Source organism: Triturus cristatus, chromosome 3_1 (genome assembly GCF_964204655.1).
Source record: "Triturus cristatus chromosome 3_1, aTriCri1.1, whole genome shotgun sequence".
In the NCBI taxonomy this organism is placed as follows: domain Eukaryota; kingdom Metazoa; phylum Chordata; class Amphibia; order Caudata; family Salamandridae; genus Triturus; species Triturus cristatus.
In genome coordinates, this window is record NC_140583.1 from 239,671,459 (window position 1) to 239,691,986 (window position 20,528).

At 43.0% G+C, this 20,528-nt stretch overlaps 1 protein-coding gene across 1 annotated transcript in view; it reads left to right on the forward strand.

Moving 5' to 3' along the window:
- LOC146859999 (cysteine repeat modular protein 2-like) overlaps positions 1 to 20,528 on the forward strand; it is a 648,096-nt gene that overhangs the window by 448,167 nt on the left and 179,401 nt on the right. Inside the window, exon 14 of the mRNA XM_085643761.1 lies at positions 18,473 to 18,573. Within this exon, the coding sequence (XP_085499887.1) occupies positions 18,473 to 18,573 (101 nt within the window). The remainder of the gene's footprint in view (positions 1 to 18,472; positions 18,574 to 20,528) is intronic.

A 20,528-nucleotide genomic window follows, 5' to 3' on the forward strand; every position in this document is an offset into this window, starting at 1 on the left:
GCACAGATGTTGTAAGAAGCGACCTATTAGTAGCACACTGGTGTGCTAACACACATTGAAAAACGTTCTGCGATATTATTGACGATTTATGATAGTACTGTTGAGATATTGTAATGTACTACTGGTACAATGTTGTTGACATATCTGTCTTGCCATGTGTTATATGAAAATGGACAAATATGGAACAAAAAAAAAGAAAAACCAATAAATATTTAAAAAAAATAAAATAAAATGAATAGTCCTTTGTTTTCAGTAATGAAACGAGACCATTCATATACTGTAGTCTTAGATTGCACCCACTTTTACGCCACTACATGCACATTTGCTGTACAAAACGCACACAGCGCTCGACCAACGAATAACACAGTGTGTAAAACATACAAAATCACTTTGGACATTTTAAGTGTTTTTTCTGATAGAATATAGAGCCTGAGAGCAGGTACTTGACCTCATTTAGTGCGCCTGAGTCTCAAAAACAGCTCTTTCAATTGCCTCAAAGGGTATAAGAACAGCCCATGGTGGTTTTCAGCCCGGGTTACAGAACTTTTGCAAGAATTTGATGACCAGGCATTGTCCTTTGTCGATAGCATATAGCTAATGGATGATGACCTTTCAGCACATTTGGCAATAGTAGAACGCTTAGTTTGGGGATTTGCTCACATAGACTACAAATCCAATTTAAAAAAATCTAAAATTGCCCATCTCAATGTTCTATTTTTCGGATATGAGTTGTTAAGTAAAGGCAGAAGTCTTGCGATATGATTCCTAAAGAAGTGTGCAATTTTACAACCACCAAACACACTGAAGAAACACCAATCAATACTGGGTTTTCTACATTTTGTCAGACCATACCTTCAATACTACGCAGAGCGGGTAAAACCGTTCTACGACTTGATTCCTCCAGACTTTTCAAGTACACATTGGACAACTGAACACACACAGGTTTTATGTTAAGTACAAGCTGACATGCTAGTTTCAAAACACTTACATATGTATACATCCGTGTAATTGTGGGAGCCTCAGGGTACTGTGGTAAATAATTTAATTACCGGGACTTAATTTGATACAGAAACATAATAAAATAGCTCAGTAAATAAGAGGCAGAATCCGTGGTATTAGAGGTTCGGAATGGGCTTTATTCCAATGGTCGATTATAATCGGTTGCTCCAGGTTCCATCACCACGAAGGTTCAGGAAGTGAAGTACATACATTATTGATAATTATTCACTTTTATACAATAGGCATTACAGTGAGGCCAATGCAAGAGGCGTAACAATTGATAGCAAAGATAACATTTCACATGCGTAGCTGAAGGAGGCGTAATTGGGTGTAACAAGGAAAACGTCATTGGTTATGATGTCACATATGGGTGGACCTATGAAATAATTTCGCAATGTCAGCAGAAATACTTGATACTCGACTTGAACTGAATTATTCTGAATTTATATACTTGATATACTAGATATACTGCTAAACAGTACAGATACACTGCTGAAACAGTGCAGACCGGATTTGTGTACCCAAACCCGTCTGGACCGGCACAACTTATGTGCACGCCAGAACGCCTCCCCAGTAATGGTACTCACCGGGTAGCTCGGAACGGAAGGCCTCGGAAACTGAACTGAACTTGAACCGGACTGGACTCGACTCGAACACTTCGGAAACTGGACTCGACTCGGGACTTCGGAAACTGGTGGGCCTCTGTATACCTCGGATCTTGCTCTCCCAGCTAGGCTCTGGTCGGGATACTTCGCACTTCTCACCGCCTCGTCTGGGTGTTGATCGCAGCCTCAGTCGCCCCCGCTTGACCGGAGGGAGATACAGGAAATCCTGCTGGTACGCGTTGTTGTCCGTCCAGCTGTGGCAGGAGACCGGGCCTGCAACGCACCACCGGCGCGTGAGATGAGAAAGTGTCCCTGTTCGGGCGCCATTCATGTGGTAAATAATTTAATTACCGGGACTTAATTTGATACAGAAACATAATAAAATAGCTCAGTAAATAAGAGGCAGAATCCGTGGTATTAGAGGTTCGGAATGGGCTTTATTCCAATGGTCGATTATAATCGGTTGCTCCAGGTTCCATCACCACGAAGGTTCAGGAAGTGAAGTACATACATTATTGATAATTATTCACTTTTATACAATAGGCATTACAGTGAGGCCAATGCAAGAGGCGTAACAATTGATAGCAAAGATAACATTTCACATGCGTAGCTGAAGGAGGCGTAATTGGGTGTAACAAGGAAAACGTCATTGGTTATGATGTCACATATGGGTGGACCTATGAAATAATTTCGCAATGTCAGCAGAAATACTTGGCAGAGATGCGCGCGCAGCAGTATGACGTGTGATTGACGTGCGACTAGGGGGTGAAGGGGACTTGACATTTAGCTCTACATGTGGCGACAGAAGTCTGGAGGGTCAAGTCAACCTAATCCACAAATCATATCTAACATCCTATGTTTAAAGAACCATGTTATCCAAAAGAGAGGTCTCTTAGAGTAGAATCTTATTCTATACTGACTATACTGACTGTTAGTGCGTGTACAAGCGTCTAAGTGTCTACACTAGATGCGAGGGCAGGAATCTTCCATAGTAACAGGGCTATGAATTACTTGCATGAAGACAGAGAAACCGGGCCTTTGCTCGGTAGCTGGAAGAATGTTTACTTAAACTACTAGACAGGAATGCATCGGGCAGGGAACGGAGCAGATAATTTCGAAGGTAAAATACAGTTTCTTGGCAGGCAACAGGCTGATGTCAGGCTTCGTGAGCCGCGCAGGGAATGAGACAAAGTTCATGGTCACAGATGCAGGCTCAGACTGGAGCTTCAGAGGCAGAAAGCAAGAAAAGCTTGATGACAGAATCCGGGCCTACTTGCCTGGACTGAAAAATGGCATAAGTGAACCATATAAAGCCGGTGGCCTTTCATACTTAGGAATGGAATATCCGGCCTATTCATGGCGGATCTGAAAGAGGACATGTTGACGGTGGACGCACATGGGTTTGCGTCTTCATAACTGGAACTGGAGGGAGCATACATGTACTTGTGATTCATACATGAAACCGTTGGGGTCCAAGATAGGGGACATAACTGATCAGAAAAATCCATATTTCCACATTCCCTCCTTGTCCCCTACTTGCCCGTCAAGAGATATCAATCTTCATCAATCCATTGATCTGTTCATATAGCATCATTTGTTCTTCTTTTTTCTTCTGGGACGAATGAAATCTTGGTGATGGGACACACGATGTGGCACACAGACCACAAATCGCTGGTCCACATTGTAGGCATAGACAGCAACTGAATAGTATGAGAAAGCCAATACCTAGGAAGGATAGGACCTTCCATCCAAAGGTAGATAATACATTCCAAAACCAACCGGACCAAGTCCAGGTGCCTGGATTCTGGTGTATCTGGCTTACAATCTTATGAAGGCGAGTTATGGCTTTATATACAGATGGCGAATTTTCTGGTATGAAAATGCAACAACTTGATCCGATGACCCTACAAGCTCCGCCCCTATCGGCCAGGATGACGTCAAGGACAAGACGATTTTGAAGCACAACAATCCGCATAGCAGACTGCTCTTCTGTTAAATTGCCTAAGGCGGAAATAGTTTCGTTCACTACTGCTTCAAGGGTTCTGGTTAATCTACGTATCAGCTTACTATTAGTAACTGTACCTATATAGGGAAAGAGACCTTTATTGAAATCTGTGTATTTTTCCCATGCTGTTTCAGTGTAATCGACTATCGGGAGATCTCTCCTTACTCTAGTATATACTAAATGAGTATTTCTGTGATAATCAGGAGGAGCTAGAAAAACAGGCGGCAAAAGAAATCCAATGTAGCAGGTACCATCCCAATCTAGAGGCAAACGTACATATGCCGTCTGACCACATATGAAATAGGAATGGCGGGAAGCTCTAAATGTAGACTTGCCTTGATCACTAAATTCTACTACAGTGGTGCATCTACTATGGCCCATATGTATGGAACCATTCTTTCTTACACATAATTCACCTTTTACTGGAAATATTGACATAGCGGGCAAAATTGGAGTAGCTTCGGATTCGACATTTAGGATCATAAGATTAAGCGTAAAATTACCTAATCCATACACTTCATTTTCGAGATCAGTTCCTGTTCTCTGGGGAAATCCCTCCTTGTTAGGATAGCAGACCTTAAGTAAAACTAAATTCAAATTTCCCCATACCCAGTTATCTTGATAAACTGCAGAATTCGAATCTAGGGAATTGATTAAGCTAAACCATGCTCCACAGGAGCCGTTGTGTGTCAACGGGTATGGAAAGAGAGGTAGAATTCCTTTATAATTCTGATAGGGAGGGAGTCGGCCACATATCCAACAATTTTTAGCATTGCTAACCTGATGGGAATGATGTAACATATTAATAAACGTGTTATTGCGCAGCGCAAATCTATAAGACAACTCAAGCGGAGGTAATTCACTAAAAGAATGTTCAGCAGTAACATTATAAACGTGTCTAAAAATAGGATAATATATATGCAACAATATACTTGCAGTAATTATTAAAAGACTTAAGGAAAACAAAATTAATAACGTCACTGTACAATGACTACGCAGTGATTTACAGTATGCCTGTCGTTTCAACATTTTTCGGGTGCATTCTCTATTCAGGTCCAAGGGATACATGTCAGAGACAATTCAACCGCTTCACCTCGGAGAGGACTTAAACAATCAAATTGCTTGACTGATTGGACCTGAGTTTTAGTTTATAAAGTTCGGAATTTCTCTTTTCAACAAAAGGAAGTTTTGAGTCAATGGGTGAAGACACACAAGGTGTGGTGTTTACGTCCGATGGTAGTCCATGAAATTTCTTGATATGACTTGAATGTATCCAGCCTTTTCTGCCCTCGATCTTCACGGCTGTCCTTGTGGTGAGCAAGACCAATTTCGGTGACTTCCACCTAGGATCCAGCTGAGTCTTTCGATCAAAGTTCCTCACTAAAACGAGATCCCCCGGAATTACGTCATGGGGTTTCACCTCAGTGTTGTCAGGAAAAGCTGCAGCTACCTGTGAACGACAAGATTGTAGTGCAGACATCAAGGAAGCCAAATAATCTGTCAGCATATTACAGTCAATATCAGTTATTTTGCGTGGTATAGGTGTCCCCCACATATTTGGTGGTCTGCCGAAGATCACTTCATACGGGGATAGCCCTGTTCGAGAGTGTGCTACCATTCTTGTGTAAAAGAGTGCAACTGGTAACGCTACTACCCAGTCGACACCTTTCTCTCTGCATATTTTGGACAATCTAATTTTCAGAGTTTGATTATGTCTTTCTACGAGACCTGCTGCTTCGGGGTGTCGGACACAGTGGAATTTCCACTGATAGCCTAACAAAAGTGAAACGTGTTTCATTAATTCGGATGAGAACGGCTGGCCATTATCTGAGTGAACAACACGTGGTAAACCGTATCGTGGGAAGAATTCTCGAACTAACTGTTTGGCAGTAGTCGGGCCGTGTAATCTGAAACCGGGTATGCCTCCGTCCAACGGGAAAGAGCACAAACAACTACGAGAACATATTTGAATCCTCGACATCGTTCCATCTGGATATAATCCATCTGGAGGACTTCAAAAGGGTGATCAGGAGGCTGAAATCCACCCTGTTCTACGGGAACGCTTTTTCCTGGGTTGAACTGACAACAGATCATACAGGTACGAACTTTTTGTTTGGCTGCAGCTCGTAAATGTTTATTGAACCAAATGTGTTGAATGCTGTCTAGCATAGCTTTTTCTCCTAGATGTGCTGGACTATGTACAGTGTTAATTATAACCTGGACCATTGAATCAGGAAGGAACCACACAGACTTTTCCTTCATCAACCATCCTTGATCCGTTTGGATCCCTCCTAATTCAGTCCATTTCTTTATTTCTTCTGGTGTAGCATGTGTCTGTATTTCAATTACGTCAAGAGTAGGATCTTTAACCGTCATACAATGTGTTGGCGTCGGGACTATTGTCTTTGTCATGTCGGATGTTTGAGTTTGAGCAGTCTGTTTAGCTGTTCTGTCAGCTAAATCATTGCCTTGAGAAATGATATCAGTAACTTTCGTATGAGCTTTACATTTCATAATTGATATTGCAGTGGGTAGATGTATTGCATCTAATAAAGCATGAATGAGGGGTCCGTGCTGAATGTGGGCACCGTGAGAAGTTAAATAACCTCTCTCTCGCCACAGCACGCCGAAGTCATGTACAACTCCGAATGCATAACGTGAATCAGTGTATATGTTGACTTTTTTATTTGTGGCTTGAATACAGGCTTGTGTCAGAGCGACGAGCTCTGCTGCTTGAGCGGACAAGGTATTTATGCAATTTGTTTCAATGATTTCAGTGTCTGTTGTGACTGCGTAAGCGGCCACTAGTTCTCCTGTACCTTTTCTCATACATGAACCATCTACATACAACGTCAGGTCTGGGTCTGACAATGGGACATCTGTCAAGTCTTGTCTGGGTTTCGTCGTGATTGTAATAACATCAATACAGTCATGAGCTAGTGGGTCTGTTCCATTTACAGGTAAAAGTGTGGCAGGATTCAATGTGTTACAACGTCTGATTTCTATATGTGGCTGAAACAGTGTTAGTTCGTACCCTGTAAGTCTTGCTATAGTCAAATGTTGTGTTTGCGTTCGATTCACAAGAACCTCCACTGCATGTGGTACTTGTACTGTCAATGGATGTCCTAACACTATGGCATCGCTTTGTCTGATTGCTAAAGCTGTCGCTGCCACTGATTTCAGGCACGCAGGCAGAGCCTGAGCTACGGGATCTAATGTACTAGAAAAATAAGCACACGGTTTGTGTGATCCTGCTTGTTCCTGTGTGAGTACTGACAAAGCAGTACCTTCTCGTTCTGTAACAAAGAGTGTAAAATGTTTTCTGTAACATGGTGTTGCTAAAACAGGTGCTTGGCATAGAGCTTTCTTTAAGCTTTCAAAAGCTTGTGTATGTTCCTGAGTCCAAGGGAGAACAGTCGATGTGGCTGCCTCCTGTGTTGTCAACTGAATGAGTGGTTTTGCTAGAAATGCATACTGAGGGATCCACTGCCTACAATATGAAGTGAGGCCTATAAAAGCCCGCACCTCCTTTTGTGTCTTGGGTATTGGCATGTTAGCTATTAACTGAATGCGGTCGGGTGTAAGCTGCCTTCCCTCCTTGGACAGCGAGTGTCCAAGATAAACAACTCGCTGGACACAGAATTGCAGCTTAGAAGGGGACACCTTGTGCCCCTTTTCGGCTAGAAATCGTAAAACTGTCAGTGATGCTTTCTCACATTCGGGTTCGCTTCTAGCGGTGATCAGCAGATCATCGACATATTGAAGCAAGGCAGTGTTAACTGGCATGTGGATACTGTCGAGTTCTCGTTTCAGTGCTTGGCTATAGATGCTGGGGCTTTCTGTAAATCCTTGAGGTGCGCGTGAGAATTTGAAGCTACGTCCATTTAAACTAAATCCGAACAAATATTGGCTTTCCGGATCTATTGGGACGCTGAAAAAGGCATTTTTGAGATCAATTACAGTAAAGAATGTTGCTTCGGAATCAATAGCTGTCAGCAATGACGAGATATCTGGGACCACAGGGAATTGTGGCACAATGCATTTGTTCAATTCGCGCAAATCAATAACCAATCGATATACTGGCGAGGCCTTCGGATCTGTTCGTTTAAGAATCGGAATTATCGGTGAATTACATACATTGGAGTCTGTTTCTACAACCACTCCTTGGGCAATGAGCTCGTCAATGATTTGTAGTAAAGCCACTACAGCATCTGGTGGTAACTTGTATTGTCGCATTCGTGGTAGTACCACTCCTGCCTTTAGTGTAACTCGATATGGTGTAATATTCATGCAACCAACATCAGTAGGGCCTTGTGCCCATAGATGTGTAGGTAAAGTCTGCAGTCGGGGATCCATGTCTCTAGACACATAGTGACCTTTGAAATCACGTAAAAACAATCTTACTCCTTCCGGAGAACAACATATTATAGCTCCTAGAGCTTTCAGTGTTTTTATACCTAACAAGTTTTCTGGACAGGATTTAGTGAGCAATAAATCTGTAGTTCGGGTCAAAGGTCCTATCGTAAGTGGAAGAGGCTGTGATACTTCATTAACAATAGGTTTTCCTGAAAAACCAAGGGAAATATTCTGTGAGCCTGAGAGGGGTGCCCCTGGAACTTCACTACGTTTTATGGTTGTTCGACTTGCCCCTGTATCAAGTAAAAATTTTCTATCTTGACCTAATAATTCACTATGTACATAAGGTCCTTCTTGGTCTACAGGGACCTCGATAAGGGGTAAGTCAACTTCCTTCTCTAGGCTGTTTCATGCATATCGTTGGTAATCAGGATAGTCATACTGTGCGGTCTGGTACAGCTGTCGTGTCGTGGTTTGCGTGGCAGCAACAGGCAGCGCAGGTGCAGCTGGCACAAACTGTATAGACTGTTGTGGAGCTGGCATGGACTGTGCATGCTGCAAGGCTCCTTGTTCATTCTGATCCTGTCTAAGTGGCCGTGGTCTTTCTTTTGTAATACCTGTGGCGATATTACGCTTCAGGACTGGACAATCGTGTACATAATGACCTGGTTGTTTACAATAGTTGCATGTCCCTTTTACAGGTCCTGCTGAATCACCGGAATGTGTCGTACCCTTTTTATGTCCTTCAGCTGGAACTGTCTGGGAGACTAGCATTTTCATTTTCGTGTCTTTCATGCGTCTTTGTTCATGATCTTGTTCCTCTCTAATTCTATTGTGATGATACTGTAACATTTGTAACATTTGTGATGGGGTGTTACCTTGCCAGGTACTCTCGAATTTTAATACTCTATTCTTCACTTGGGGCAAGGAATTTTCAACTAATTTTGTCACAAACAGATGTGGGTATGATTCGCTACTTGCTTTTATGCCACTATTTATACCAAAACATTTTTCAAATTGTGCATAGAAATCACTAGTGTCTTCATCTTGCTTTTGTTTACAGGCTGAAATTGCACCCCAGTCTTCCTTTTTCGTGGTTAATAAACGTGGCAGTACCTGTACTAGTAAACCTGGTAGTGCTTTAGTTTTGTCCCCAAGCCCCGAACCTGGACCTCGGGCCTTTTCTTCATTTTCTAATGCTGTCCAGTCTATCTTTTGGTCTCCCACCTCCCACTCTTTTTCCTTGAGTTTTTCATAAATGCCAGCAGGCATCAATACCTTTAATATGGTCATAATGTCGGGATAGGTATACTCTCCCATGAGTAACATGTCTTTAATTTCTCGGTGGAAACCCGCTGGGTCTTTGTCATGACTGGGTACCACTTTCTTCATTTCTAACAATTCTATTTTCGATATGGGCGTATATACAAATACACGTTTAAACTCATTGTCCTCGCCTTTTATTGGGTGTACTTCTCGTAAGGGATTCTGTCTGTCCATGTAATACGTGGTTCTTTCCTTAATGGGCAGTGAGACATGTTCTGGGCATATAAAAAGAATGTACTGCTTTCTTGATTCTAGTATTTCTTTAATTAGCTTAGTACCTGAACCTCTCCATCTATTCGTGAGTAATTCAGTCAATATATCAGGTAAGGGACCAGGATCTGAATGTTGGCTTTTATATAGTATAAGAAGTTGTTGAATCATATAAATCCCAGCTAAACGCTGTTCATCTGGGGTGAGATTCAAAAATGTGTGTGCTACTGTATCATCATCATACTTTCCGGGACTGTCAACCCAACGAACGGCTGACCTGGCTAATTCTTGTTCATCCATAGAATCGAGAAAATGATAACCCCTTCGTTCTCGCAGTAATTTGTCAGCGGCTTGGAACGAATGCTCGGGGGACCTTATATTTATTATAGGTGTTTGAAAATTCCTGTTATTTTCTAGACATATCGGACGTATCGGGTCAGTAAGACATCTAGTACTATTACAAGATCTTCCTCTACCTACATAGGCTATAGTTTCTGACTGTCCTGTGGGCAGTCCTGATCCTTCCTCCTCCTCATTTTGTTCAAACTGGTCTACCGCTAATCTTTCTTCGTGTAGGCGTTCTATTTCTTTACGGATCTTTCGGCACATGGCTATTATACAGTTTTGCATATCATGTCTCCCTTCTGATATATTCTGGCTCCATCTGGTAAGAATTTGCATTGCTTCCGGGTCTACCCCCGGTCGGTCTTGATTTCTGATCACACAATTTATGAGGAAACGTAACAGTTCCCCCTGTATTTCCACTTTCTGGTATTCCATAGCTCTGTTAATACATTCAGAATCTCGCCCTGTTTGGACAAAATGGTATATATTATCTAGATGCATAGTCATTCCTGGTAACTTCCCTAAATACACCGCGGCTCGTCTGATACGTAATGATGCCAGGGTCATTTCGTCCTCTTTTCCGGGCACAGGGTCATATCTACAATCTATTAGAAGTTCCTTAAGCGTACGGGCATTTATGAGTTTGGGGGTACGTGAATGTGCAGATTCTTGAAAAGTAAGTTTATTTATTCTGGGTGGCGTAGAAAAAATGTTGGTAGCACCTCCCGTAGCCCCATCTGGGGTATCGGGCGTGAAAGGATTAGTTGAACGCGATACAGCAACTATAGGTGTGGACACAGCTATGGAAGTAGCTGTAGGAACAGATGTGGAAACAGATGTGCTTGCCGGAACTTGTGTCAGGATTTGGTGCTGTAGAGATACAGATACAGGATCTTGGCGTTGAACCTCCCCGGCCAACGGTCTATGTGGGGCGGGGTTAGCATACTCGGGAGCTGCGTCATCTAAATATGAGGAAAGAAAAACATCTTCTGCGGTTCTAGGATGCCCCTTGGGATGTATCTTTATTGGAAATAATGGGGGTGGCAAGTCTTTTGGTATCCCCGGAGTAGCCTTAGGTAATCCTTCGGCCAGAAGGGGATACATACCCTTCATAAGGGCATGTCTTTGTCTGTCTACTTGTTCTGATTTCACTCGTGCACCTTCTTCAATTAATAGATTTTCTCGGACTTCATTTGAATTCTCTTTACTCTTCTCTTCCTGTCTACTTGCTTTTTCTGTACGTCTATACGATTCTTTACGCCATAATTCAATGGCGTCTTTCTGTGATTGTCTAGCTTTCTTTTTCCATAATTCTTCCTCTACTTTCACGATGCACTCTGCATCCCAGGTCCCAGCCGCGGGCCACCTCTGACTTTCTGGTAATTCCTTAGTGTAGTCTACCCATAAATCAAGAAATAATATAGCGTCTAAGCCGTGTTTATGATACATGAAGTACCCTGGAGTGTCCCTAGGAGGAATAGGAACAGCTTCTTCGAGTACCCCTTTTCTAGTTGTGATCTGTCTTAATTTCGAAAAGAGCGGCATATTGAGAACTGATCTGATACTTGATCTTGAACAAACTTAATACAGTAATCACAATAATGAACAGTCATTCATACCACAATATGCAGAACGTACTAAAAACATTTAACATTTAACATTTAACTGAGCAACAATGATGATGACGATCTAAGGAAAACTTAATCACTAAACATAATACTCGACTTGAACTGAATTATTCTGAATTTATATACTTGATATACTAGATATACTGCTAAACAGTACAGATACACTGCTGAAACAGTGCAGACCGGATTTGTGTACCCAAACCCGTCTGGACCGGCACAACTTATGTGCACGCCAGAACGCCTCCCCAGTAATGGTACTCACCGGGTAGCTCGGAACGGAAGGCCTCGGAAACTGAACTGAACTTGAACCGGACTGGACTCGACTCGAACACTTCGGAAACTGGACTCGACTCGGGACTTCGGAAACTGGTGGGCCTCTGTATACCTCGGATCTTGCTCTCTCAGCTAGGCTCTGGTCGGGATACTTCGCACTTCTCACCGCCTCGTCTGGGTGTTGATCGCAGCCTCAGTCGCCCCCGCTTGACCGGAGGGAGATACAGGAAATCCTGCTGGTACGCGTTGTTGTCCGTCCAGCTGTGGCAGGAGACCGGGCCTGCAACGCACCACCGGCGCGTGAGATGAGAAAGTGTCCCTGTTCGGGCGCCATTCATGTGGTAAATAATTTAATTACCGGGACTTAATTTGATACAGAAACATAATAAAATAGCTCAGTAAATAAGAGGCAGAATCCGTGGTATTAGAGGTTCGGAATGGGCTTTATTCCAATGGTCGATTATAATCGGTTGCTCCAGGTTCCATCACCACGAAGGTTCAGGAAGTGAAGTACATACATTATTGATAATTATTCACTTTTATACAATAGGCATTACAGTGAGGCCAATGCAAGAGGCGTAACAATTGATAGCAAAGATAACATTTCACATGCGTAGCTGAAGGAGGCGTAATTGGGTGTAACAAGGAAAACGTCATTGGTTATGATGTCACATATGGGTGGACCTATGAAATAATTTCGCAATGTCAGCAGAAATACTTGGCAGAGATGCGCGCGCAGCAGTATGACGTGTGATTGACGTGCGACTAGGGGGTGAAGGGGACTTGACATTTAGCTCTACATGTGGCGACAGAAGTCTGGAGGGTCAAGTCAACCTAATCCACAAATCATATCTAACATCCTATGTTTAAAGAACCATGTTATCCAAAAGAGAGGTCTCTTAGAGTAGAATCTTATTCTATACTGACTATACTGACTGTTAGTGCGTGTACAAGCGTCTAAGTGTCTACACTAGATGCGAGGGCAGGAATCTTCCATAGTAACAGGGCTATGAATTACTTGCATGAAGACAGAGAAACCGGGCCTTTGCTCGGTAGCTGGAAGAATGTTTACTTAAACTACTAGACAGGAATGCATCGGGCAGGGAACGGAACAGATAATTTCGAAGGTAAAATACAGTTTCTTGGCAGGCAACAGGCTGATGCAGGGAATGAGACAAAGTTCATGGTCACAGATGCAGGCTCAGACTGGAGCTTCAGAGGCAGAAAGCAAGAAAAGCTTGATGACAGAATCCGGGCCTACTTGCCTGGACTGAAAAATGGCATAAGTGAACCATATAAAGCCGGTGGCCTTTCATACTTAGGAATGGAATATCCGGCCTATTCATGGCGGATCTGAAAGAGGACATGTTAACGGTGGACGCACATGGGTTTGCGTCTTCATAACTGGAACTGGAGGGAGCATACATGTACTTGTGATTCATACATGAAACCGTTGGGGTCCAAGATAGGGGACATAACTGATCAGAAAAATCCATATTTCCACAGTACTCCTATGTCACGTTCACGAAGGAGGCACTGCACCAATTGCATATAAATCACAATTATACACAAATGCCCTATGAACCGACAGAAAAGATTCTGACAGCAGTACAGACTGGCTGTGGGAAAACTAATCATTGTCATGACTCTGGTTCCAGCCTTACAGGCTGTCCCAAAAGCCAGCATCCCAAACGGGAAAGCACTACATCCACAATGGATTCAATGGGCCAACTCTCTTACAGCAATAGATGCAAATCCCATATTTGACTCTACACTGCAAACACAGGCGTACCGGCAATATTGATATGAATATTTGCTGCTTAAAGAAGTCCTACCTCTAGATCAGTATGAATATATCATCTATACTGATGGTTTAGCACAGCTTGCCATAGGGACAAAGAACCATTACTCTGCTGCATGCACCACAGTTAAGAGTAGGATGGAGGATGGAGAATTCCAGCCTCACAAGACCTACACGCAGTCACTTGGTGACTGCACAGGGCAGCTGGCCAAACTGAAAGCTCTATTATAGCACTTGAGAATACAGGTCCCGGATTCCCCACACTTAGAGCGTGTGATTCATATAATTGTGTCCAGTCTAACAGTGAGTACTTGCAACATTGGAGCCAGAATGGATTCAGAGAGTCCAAAGGGTACATGATTAAGCACAAGCTGCTTTGGGGACAGGTGGCCAAACACAAAGCACCTTTGCCACTGGTTCATGTAATTCACACTTTGAGTCATCAGTGTATAAAAATACACGTTGTAGAGAGTTCCATGGCTGACAAAGCTGCAAAAGCAACAGTGTAAACTGCTGTAGTCACTGCAATTACTCATTTAAGTACGAGGCGAGATGGAGACATCATGACTGCTGTCAACGCTGCTCACAAGGGCACCCACTTGCCGAAAGGCTTTTCAACAAAGTACTCCTACCAGTTAAGTGCGCATAACATTCCATTTTCTCAGATTTCCAGAGTGGGGGATAGTAATACCTAATTTGGCACGCAGGTTAGATTTAATCCTAGCTGCACATGTGGACCTAGCATCAACACATGCGGGGGTGGTGGATACAATTTCACTATTGCAGCTGCTCTATTGGTGGCCAGGTTTATACAAACAGCCCAACCACTTTGTCCTTAAATGTGATATCTGCCAACAGACGAATGACTCAACCATAGCTCTCCCACCACAAACACCTCCGCTGATTTCAGACAAGCCTCTCACTTATGCTTATCTGTACCTCTGCTGCCCCTTACAATCAGATGGGGCTTGCAAATACATATTGGTAGCAGTGGATTCCTACTCTAGATTACTATGTGTTTGGCCACAGCAATCAGCTGACATCTGAACTGTTATAAAAGATCTGCAAGTCTTTATCTGGACATCTAGCATAGCAACATTCCATTTGAAGCAGGGTTCGGCGTTTGCCTTCAGGGATTACAGAGACACCATGGGAAAACTGGATGTGATTGTGCGGTACTCCTCAGCTTTTCATCCCAACGGAAATGCGGTAGTGGAGAGAGAGAACAGGAACTTAAAGCAATCTTTAGAAGCTAGGGTATTAGGTTCAGGTCACAGTTGGGTTCACTACCTGTATGGGGTCCAGAGGGCCCTCAACAATTTGTCTAGAAAATACCTGGGTGATCGGACTCCCTATGAGATCATGTTTGGAGTTAAGATGAGGGTTCCAGACCTTGACAGTCCCAGTACAGTGGTGGCAGAAACACCATTTGGCATCAATGAATGTTTGCATGTTTTACAGGATCTGAATGACTTCTGAGGAGCCCAGGGCAATGTCTAGCAGAAATATAATGCCACTGGAGAAGTGAAGGAAGCACCAGCAACTCCTTGTTGGATTCAAAAGATCAGTGATCAAGTCCGGGAGAAGATTGTGGACAAGAAGAAAGTTGGCCATCCAACTGAGCCCCTGTCTCTGTCCACGCAGCTGAAGGTACCAGAATTGTACTTTCACTGCCCCTTGCTGACCGCAAAAAAAATAGATTTTTGTTGATAGATCTCTCATTAAACCAGATCATGTGGCAGGCTCTACACTGTAGTCCAAGCGGACAACTGAGTAGTTACCTGTCTCCTCTCACTCCTTTACAGGAAGTCCCGTTGGTCGCTTTGATCAGCGATGTAGCTTCTCCTCCCTGGCTGGGGACAGCTAACACTGAAGTATTGCTTCTACCTGTTACATCAACAACCACCATACAATTAACATGTATGAAACACCAGATTGCACTTCTGCAAACCGACAAAGAGGGTAGCTACCGCAACAGACTGCATCCTCTGGCTACTTTGTCAACTATGTTGACTTCTCTTCGAATTCATCTGACCCACCACCACTATCACCCAGAGTTAGTTTGCTTGTATACTACATTTGGCTGAAAAAGACCTATTTTATCCCTCCATGGATATACATTTGGATTACAATTGCGTTACTTTTCATGTTCCATTGGGTTGATTTTGGGACAGTCTTTTTCTTGCTTTTTAATGGACACTATCTCCCAGAACGCTTTGCTGTTTAACTGGTGAACTTGGTTTTATCTCCCCATTCTTCATCTCACAAAGTCTGAAGAGACCTTTCCTTGGTGAACCTTTCTGCTCTTCCAGTTCCTGATGGAATTGTTTGGGCTAATGTATCATATGATATATTTGGACTGACTGAAATGCTTCAAATTCCACATGTATTTAAGATTTCTTTAAAGGATGTCATCACTCCTAGTACAATCTCCGATGATTGGGACATTCATACAGTGTAGGAAATGCTATATTATTTCCAGCATTCAACTGTTTTTAATTCAGAAGAAATGATGGCACGGCAAATTATGATGAAATATTCTGTTTTCACCATTATGGTTACCAGTTCCTTCATAAAGTAAGTACTCCATGTGCAGTATTAATTGCACACAATGGGAACACTGCCCTAGACCACCACGGTGTAGCTCAAAAGTGTTTACCCAGAAGTTTGTATATTCACAATCCAGCTGACACAAATTCCTATTATTATATACTAACACCTTCAAGGGCTAAAAAAAAATATGCTCACTGGCACCAAGCTGATTTATTCTGCATTTTATTTCTTAGCTGTCTGTACGGGTTTGACTTTTGGAAGGACAAGGTCAATTTAAAATCTATATGGGTAACTACAGATTGGCAGGATCAGGGGAATGAGGTTTTATATAGAGCATGCCTTATGCCATACCAAATGATTTTCTGAATCAAAAATGTGCAGCAAACATCGTGTTTTGGCCTGGGCAAGATAAAACACTTACACGCACCAAACATCCCCACATTTGCACAGTTTGCGAACTGGCAAAAATTCACAAATTATACGAAGGAAACAGACAACATACATTGCAGTGACACATACAATTCTTCACATACCAATTTAGAGGGATGGTTAATGTGGTCGTTAGACACCAATGGATGTCAGGCATGTTTTCTTGACAATACCAAAATGTTTAGGATCAGTAGGCCTGACCTACGCTACGTGCACACACAACACTCGGGTGATATCAACCTAAAGCATTGGGGAGTTGTGCCTTGATTGGCTTAACCCCTTCCATGCTGCGCAGATTCCGCCGCTGTGCTGACGGAATCTTGCGCGGGCGTGGTCATGACGGAACGGTTCCGTCATGAGCACAGCTCAACCGTGGCTCATGACGGAACCGTTCCGTCATGAGCACCGAAGGGGTTAAATATTCCATGTTGTCTCAGGTGAAACAACACTTGTCTCTTCTTTGTGATGACATGGGAGTACAGGACTTTTTGTTACGTCCTCGAAAACCACTTTGAAAGCAATTTCTGTATGCTCTATGCAATGTCGTGTGGAAGGTTTCACAGCAGGAAGAGACTGCATGAAATTTACAGGGCAAATTTTGAAATTGCTCCAGCAGTAATTGCAATGGTATAACCACTCTATCCACTAGGATATACTCCTTGGGTAACATTGTGTCCTCTGCAATTGACATCATACAGAGAGACAGGTCTTCTTTACAGCATGGGCAGTCACAGCTTAGGGGTATTATGTTATTGAGTTGGACTTAACAGACACTTTGTGCTGGTCGCATTCCATGGAAACATCTTAATGCCACTAGCTTGTTTTTACCTTACAATCTTTCAGGACAACAAACCATCATGGCTAAGAAGAACGCAATATACACTATTTTACACATAGAGAAGTCAGAGAAACTACCATTCACTGTTGCAGAAATATATTCTTCAGATTGGATAATCCACTGGTTTATTTCTCTGACATTTTTGAGTTTTCACTTCCAATACTGCTTACAACAACACAACAACATATGTACACGAGTCATGGATCTTACCTTTCAAATACCGCTGCAGGAATCACATAAGTAACCAAATGAAAAGGTTCTACATTTGTACCGCAATTTCCTTGGGGTGTCAGGGTTGTCATGTTCTGAGGTTGCACAATAAATGTGTTAGCTTGCCAGATGGTGCACATTGAGCTAGCAGGACGGAGGCCAACATATCCTATGGTTGTGCTCAGAATCAGCCTCACACAATACTGACTTTTATGTTGTCCTACAAGCGCACAGTTTTACATGACAAAGTATAAGCCGTATGACAGGGGAAGAAATAGCATTATTCCGTCAAACGATTACAATTTCAGTAATTCCGCAACTTAATATATGTTTTGTTCTTTAAATATTTCAGCAATGTTTTTTTATGATGACTACAAACTGTTCTCCACCCTTCTGCCACTCTTCAGCACGCATTACATATGCATTAATCGAATATATTTGTGTTTCCAATTCTGTTTCCTACTTTTCACCTACTTCCTCCCCTCAACAAACTCCTCCTGTGGCACCACTATCTGTGATAATCAGTCCTCTCAAAAATTATCTTTTCAAACCACACATTTTAAAGAAATAAAGAGCTGAAGAAGCCTGTAGTTACCAGACATTTGTTTTGTCAATGCTTCTTTTGATTTGTAATGCTATTTGCTTCTTGGAGAGAGAGAGAGTCTGACCTGGATAACGGGGGAGGTCTAGTTACATTTGTAGTTTTTAAACATGTGCTATAAGATTTCTCTGCATTTGGGTGAAATCAACAAACAATATGAAATTATGCTATCACCATAGGTTTGCAACAGGACACTGCAATTTTAAAATTCTGAAGAACGAAGCACCAATATGCTGTTGATTTTCACTGGAATCATTGTGAAAGTTGTCTTTCACTGTCTCTTTGATTTATAGACTCTACACCGGAGGGATGCTTGTCATGTGACTGGGGCAGTGACTTTAAAAATGGCGTCTGCTTTCCACGGTGTAAAGAACAGTACTACCTTAGTAGAGATGTAAGTACCGTATCTCAAAGCAGGGGGGGTATTAACCGTATTGAATAAGTTTTAAAACAAAGCATGTTAGGGTGTGCAAAGTTATTTTAATGCAAAGTTCATGGTTTGTGGAGTTGTCTTTTTAACTTATGTTTACAACATAGCATAGTAGACTTCTCTCACAAACTGGCGCTATTTCCTTAGAAGTGCCAGAAGGCACTGAAAACGGATATTGACTTTAAACGCGATTTCCTCATAACTTCAAAACAAAATGAATGTTGGTGATGTTTTTTCGCTGAACAACTTGAAATTATATTAATTTATTGTGTTATTTGTATGAATTACCGAAAATTTACAATACAAAAACAAGCTAATTCGTAAAACAAATAATCTATCCCAACAAAAAATGTGCAAGCACAGTACTCTGCCAAGAAAGGTTGGCTAACGGTACAAATGCTTGTCGGTACACCTGCACGTGTAATTTGCCATTGTGCTGCTGTCAGGGTCGGATCTAGGCATGGGCATTGTGGGCTACTGCCCAGGGCCCCACCTTTACCGTACCCACATGGGGTCCCGCATCAGTTGGTCACAGCCCACAGCACGCTTCTCACAAGCATTTCTGCCCACGCTGTGTGCTCCTCTTGTGTCGCCCACCCTACCACCCCATCCATGCATTATTTGGCAGCCAGGTGTAGCTCGGCCTCGCACCTCCCAGTTCAAAGGGCAAGGTAGATTGTTTGTGGAGGTGGGGGTGAGAATTAACACCCTGCACAGAAGGTCAGGGGCAGGGTGGAGGAAACAGCAGCCATACTGTCTCTGCTGCTCACGAGGGTGCCTCATTTGTTGTCTTGGTCACCATCACTGTGAGGCCTAAGGGGGTCCCCCTTGAAGTACTGGGTATTTTAGACCCAGCGGTGCAGGGGCACACACCCTATGACTTCGGGGTTTCACCCTGTTCCGGACCTACAGAAACACAGAGTCTTCTGGGTGAAGTCAAAGAATCGTTTATTGGCTGCAGACCAATGACAGGTATCCTAGAAGTACAACAGCGTGTATGTTCTCAGGAGACTGCTGAAAATCATAGGAACGGACTACATCTTAAATAGGCCTTTTCCGGCCTCAAGCATACATTCCTGAGTTTTATGAAACGGCAATATAACAGTGTACATTACAAAGAAAAGGCAGAGTCATGATGACCATCCCACATTCCAGTTCGGCCAACTCACAATGATTTACACAATAAGGTTGCGATCCCACGTTAGATGTCAGTAGACCCCCCAATAAACATGAGCATCTCCTGTTTTGGGAAACAAGTCATAAAGCAGGAACAAGCAGGCGTGGAAGAGATTAGCCGGGGGTTTGTGTAGGATGAGAAGGGTTTTATGATGGGTCGAGCCCTGATGCTAATCACAGGTGGACGGAGGAAGGGGAGCTCGTGAGACCAGTTCGACCCGGGGCAGCGGAGCCAGCTGCCCAGGTCACCGAGAAGTCACGGGAAAGCACATGTACTGAGAGGCCCGTATTTGCTCCATTATAGCCTATGTGAGGGCAATGACAAGATGGCCACTGCTTCCAAAATGGAACCCGCGTAGTGAAGCAGGATAACGTGTACACAGTGCATTCAGGGCTAGAACGACGAGTAAAGCACTCGTACATGCCGCATTTACCATTTGCGGTTCGCTAATACCAAGGTAGACAGGGGTAGGGCCTGGTCCCCTACGCGGTTCCGAAGAGTAAAGTACGACAGACCCTCCTTTTGCCCTTACATAGGCAATCACTATACTCATCTTAATCCGAGTCTAGGTCAATGTCCGCAAAGTCATGGAGATGTTGCTGTAGCATCATCCTATTACTTAGCTCGTCTCTCGATACAGGTTTCCTTACACATAAGGTAGCACAGAGGCCACACATCGCAGGAGCACACTGTATACACAGACAGAACAGGAAAAGAATGGCTAAAATCACTCCAATGACCA